Below are 5,000 nucleotides of genomic sequence, written 5' to 3' on the forward strand. Positions count from 1 at the left end.
TCACTCTACACGATCATCACTCTACATGATCATCATTCTACACGATCATCACTCTACACGATCATCACTCTACATGATCATCATTCTACACGATCATCACTCTACATGATCATCATTCTACACGATCATCACTCTACACGATCATCACTCTACACGATCATCACTCTACATGATCATCACTCTACACGATCATCACTCTACACGATCATCACTCTACACGATCATCACTCTACATGATCATCACTCTACATGATCATCACTCTACACGATCATCATTCTACATGATCATCACTCTACATGATCATCACTCTACATGATCATCACTCTACACGATCATCACTCTACATGATCATCACTCTACATGATCATCATTCTACACGATCATCACTCTACACGATCATCACTCTACATGATCATCACTCTACATGATCATCACTCTACATGATCATCATTCTACATGATCATCACTATTCGGCTCGAGCTGATTTAATGAATTTCTGTCATTTATCCTGTTTGTGTGGGTGATAAATCACTTTTGTTCTCATGGCTGAAGGCTTTTTTTGTTTTCTTCTAAAACAACAGAAGCGCATTTCACACAGTCATGGAATAAAAATCTCTCATCACTGTGTGTGTGTGTGTGTGTGTGTGTGTGTCAGTGTATCATGTGAGCTTCTACAGAGGCTGCTGAAAGTCACAGTCACTGAGCTGTATTGTGGTAAAAATCAAAGGAATAATAAATAAGTAAATGAAATGACAAAAAAATGAAATGAAAAGCATTGTAGTTTCTCTAACAACAATTTTTGTGTATGGAAAAGAGAGAGAGAGAGAGAGAGAGAGTCTGATTTATTGTTTTGTGTGTGTGTGTGTGTGTGTGTGTGTGTAAGCTTTCAGATGTAAAGCCTCTTCTGTCTGGCCAAAACTCAGAACAATGGACAGAGGAGTCTATTTACAGCTGCTGCTCTCTCTTTATCCATCTATCCATCCATCCATCCGTCCATCCATCCATATGTCCACTGCTCATTACCATCTATCCATCACTCTTCCTATCCATCCATCCATAAATCCATCCATCCATCCATCCATCACTCTACATCCATCTATCTATCTACTACTTTTCCCATCCATCCATCCATTTATCACTCTTCCCATCCATCCCTCCATCCATCCATTTATCACTCTTTCCATCCATCCATCCATCCATCCATCCATCCATCCATCACTCGACCCATCCATCCATCCATCCATCCATCACTCTACATCCATCTATCTATCTACTTCTTTTCCCATCCATCCATCCATTTATCACTCTTCCCATCCATCCCTCCATCCATCCATTTATCACTCTTCCCATCCATCCATCCATCCATCACTCTTCCCATCCATCCATCCATCCATCCATTTATCACTCTTCCCATCCATTCCTCTATCCATCCATTTATCACTCTTCCCATCCATCCATCCATCCATCCATCACTCTTCCAATCCATCCATCCATCCATCCCTTTTCCAATCCATCCATTCATATTCTATAACACATCCCTCAATCCATCCATCTATTCATCCATCCATCCATTTATTGCTCTTCATATCCATCCATATTCTGTAACACATCCCATCTATTCATCCATCCATCCATCTATTGCTCATTACATCCATCCATATTCTGTAACACATCCCTCCATCCATCCATTTATCAATCCATCCATCCATTTATAACTCTTTACCATTTATCAATCCATCCATTGTTCTTTACCATTTATCCATCACTCTTTCCATCCATCCCTCCATCTACTCGTTACCATCCATTGCTCTTTACATCTATCCATTCATCTACCACTCTTTACCATCCATCCATTGCTCTTTACTCCTTTAACCATACAGGTCTTCAGAAATTTAGGTCACGCCTCCTGACACACTATGTGCTGAGAAGGATGAGCTTCAGCAGATTTTAGTGTCCTTTTGTCCATGTTTATATTAACAATATACCAAAAGTGAGTGCAAAATAAACCCAGTAAGTGTGACTGGGACACTGAACAGGGCGATTTGGAAAGTCGTGTGTTTGTGGAGCGTCAGAGTGTGAAATTGTTTTTGTCTGAATGGTGAAATGCCAGCGTTCCCTTCAGTGAGCACATACAATGTGTGTACAGGATCAAAGGTACATTTATAACCTGAGAAACAAGGATGTGGCTCAGATTACCTCCGCTCAAGCCCTCACCTCACCCTAGAGTGTACAGAGCAAAGTCCACTCCTCCATCAGCTGAAGAGAGAGGGAACGTAGCGTACTCTTCTCTGATCACAGGCACTTGAACCTCGTTAGCCATGAATTTCTAAACAGGAAACTGTGAATGATGCAATTTCCTGTTCCTCACAGTGCTTTGAGCTGCAGAGGAACAAAGAGCTGCATCCTAAACATCAGCATTCCAGAGAAGATCTGATAAGAAAAAAGAAAAGAGCATGATGAATATAATTCAGAGGATAAAATCCTTCACGTTTTGTTCGGGTCTGGACTGATGATGACCACAAATATAATATAGAAACAGTTTTGTACAGTCACTGAACAACTTTTTTGCTGTTCTTATCAGAGCCACAAACAAAACAACACACAAAAAATCTTTCAATCTGTGTTTTAAACATCTCGCTGTTTAAAAAAAAAGCAAACAGGAGGCTGGTCCACCCTGAGGCTTCTCCAAGATGGCCGCCATGTGGTCAGCGCTTAATAGGACTTATGAATATGTACAGCATTCCACCTTTTAGTCTAGCTTGAAGAAGCAAAGCAGACATGTTTGCATAAATTAATATGACTGGTTAAATCCAGTAATTAACAATCCAGTAAACAAACAAACAAACAAAACAAGAAAAACAACAGAGGAGGCAGGGCTTAACTCCTGTTCAGATAAATAAACAGCATCAACAGATTCATTAGAATTCTAAATTACAGCACAGAGATATTTATTATTACAGGAGTATGTGATTTCATTTAGTCTTTCTTGGATACTGGGAACTGTGTAGTATAACAGAACAAGAATTATCAGGAGGTTAAATGGACAGGGATAGGTGTTGCCCAGGGCATTTCTGACAACTACATCTGGGGTAAATATTTAGAACAGTGGGTGTATTTGTGCAAAATGAAAACATTATTATCCATCCATCCATCCATCCATTCATCCATCCATTCATCCATCCATCACTCTTCCCTCCCACCCATCCATCCATCCATCACTTTTCCCATTCATCCATCTATCCATCCATCCATCCATCCATCCATCACTTTTCCCATTCATCCATCTATCCATCCATCCATCCATCCATCCATCCATCACTTTTCCCATTCATCCATCCATCCATCCATCCATCCATCCATGTATCACTCTTCCTATCCATCCATCCATCCATCCCTCTTCCCATGCAACCAACCATCCATCCATCCATCATCAGCATGGTGGTGAAGAAATAAAGACAAGTGGGTCACTTTTTTAAAAATCCATATGCCCAAAGATGGCAGAGATGAATGACTTGATCAACGCAGTGTGTGTCTGTGTCTGTGTGTGTGTGTGTGTGTGTGTCTGTGTGTCTGTGTCTGTCTGTGTGTGTGTGTGTCTGTGTGTGTGTCTGTCTGTGTGTGTGTCTGTGTGTCTGTGTGTGTGTCTGTGTGTGTGTGTGTGTGTGTCTGTGTGTCTGTGTCTGTCTGTGTGTGTGTCTGTCTGTGTGTGTGTCTGTGTGTCTGTGTGTGTGTCTGTGTGTCTGTGTGTGTGTGTCTGTCTGTGTGTGTCTGTGTGTGTGTCTGTGTGTGTGTCTGTGTGTGTGTGTGTCTGTGTGTGTGTGTGTGTCTGTGTGTGTGTGTGTCTGTGTTTGTGTGTGTCTGTCTGTGTGTGTGTGTGTCTGTCTGTGTGTGTGTGTGTGTGTCTGTCTGTGTGTGTGTGTGTGTGTGTCTGTGTGTGTGTGTGTGTGTGTGTGTGTGTGTGTGTCTGTGTGTGTGTGTGTCTGTCTGTCTGTGTGTGTGTGTGTGTGTCTGTGTGTGTGTGTGTGTGTGTGTGTGTGAAAATCAAGATAAATGCTTTTAAAAAAATGCAGTGAAGGAGAGAAAGGAGGGCTTAGAGGATTGTGGGTATCTAGTGTCAGTGGCATTCCTGTCACAGTGTCTTTTCTTCTCTGTCTGCTGTCATTCCTTTGATCCCTGAAAGGTTAGTCAATTCCCAGTTTAGTCCACTCACTTTTATCCATCTGTCTCTCTCTCTCTCTCTCTCTCTCACAAACACACAGCTACTATTTTACCATTATTTTATTTTCGCCTGCTGATTCCCTCTCTCAGTGTAAAGTCATGCCAGCATCCCTAATCTCTCTCTCTCCCTCTCTCTCTCTCTCTCTCTGCAGATGAGTGTTAGCTAGCCAGCTGAACAGAAGACACTCGAGTCCCACCTGCAGTCATGAATGGTAAGAATACTATGTGTGTGTGTGTGTGTGTATGTGTGTGGTTAAAGAAGCTAATACAGAGGTATCCTTGTCACCGCTCTATATTTTTCCCGTGATCATCAGATCCAAAACGAGGTCGTCGTGATTAATTGAAACATTCCGACTCTATCCAAAATGATCCAGCAATTCTTTCTTCCAGCACACAGACTCTATAATTAAGTGTATTTTAGCAGGTATCTAGTTCCTAGTGAAAAGAAGTGATGCTCCAGGAACGAAAAGGAAGAAGCGCCCCATGCTGGGAGAGTTCCGGGTGCAGGTCCCTGAGCGCTGACTCCATGGCAGCGGATTGTGTCTCTCTGGGCGCGAGGCTGGTCCTGTGAGGGAATAGCTCCTGTGGGAAAAATTAGCGAAGCGTCATTCTGGAATGAATCGGCTCTTTGAGTCGACTCTTTTACGTGGAGAGTGAGAGCTGGCTTGCATACCTTAGTGTTTCTTGTTGTAGATGTAGACTGTGCTGTGAGTCCTGCGGTGTTTTTGTCTCATTCCGTCCCACTGACTCCTATAATCTATGATTTAGCCCATTTGCATAT

General features: G+C 42.2%; 1 protein-coding gene across 3 annotated transcripts in view; it reads left to right on the forward strand.

Annotated features, from left to right (window-relative positions):
* The window catches only part of itsn2a (intersectin 2a), a 43,354-nt gene that overhangs the window by 13,506 nt on the left and 24,848 nt on the right, over positions 1-5,000 (forward strand). For all 3 annotated transcript variants that reach the window (XM_058393455.1, XM_058393456.1, XM_058393457.1), the window contains exon 2: positions 4,372-4,431. In XM_058393455.1, coding sequence (XP_058249438.1) covers positions 4,425-4,431 — 7 coding nt within the window. In that variant the 5' untranslated portion in view covers positions 4,372-4,424. The remainder of the gene's footprint in view (positions 1-4,371; positions 4,432-5,000) is intronic.

Source organism: Hemibagrus wyckioides, linkage group LG06 (assembly GCF_019097595.1).
Source record: "Hemibagrus wyckioides isolate EC202008001 linkage group LG06, SWU_Hwy_1.0, whole genome shotgun sequence".
Classification (NCBI taxonomy): domain Eukaryota; kingdom Metazoa; phylum Chordata; class Actinopteri; order Siluriformes; family Bagridae; genus Hemibagrus; species Hemibagrus wyckioides.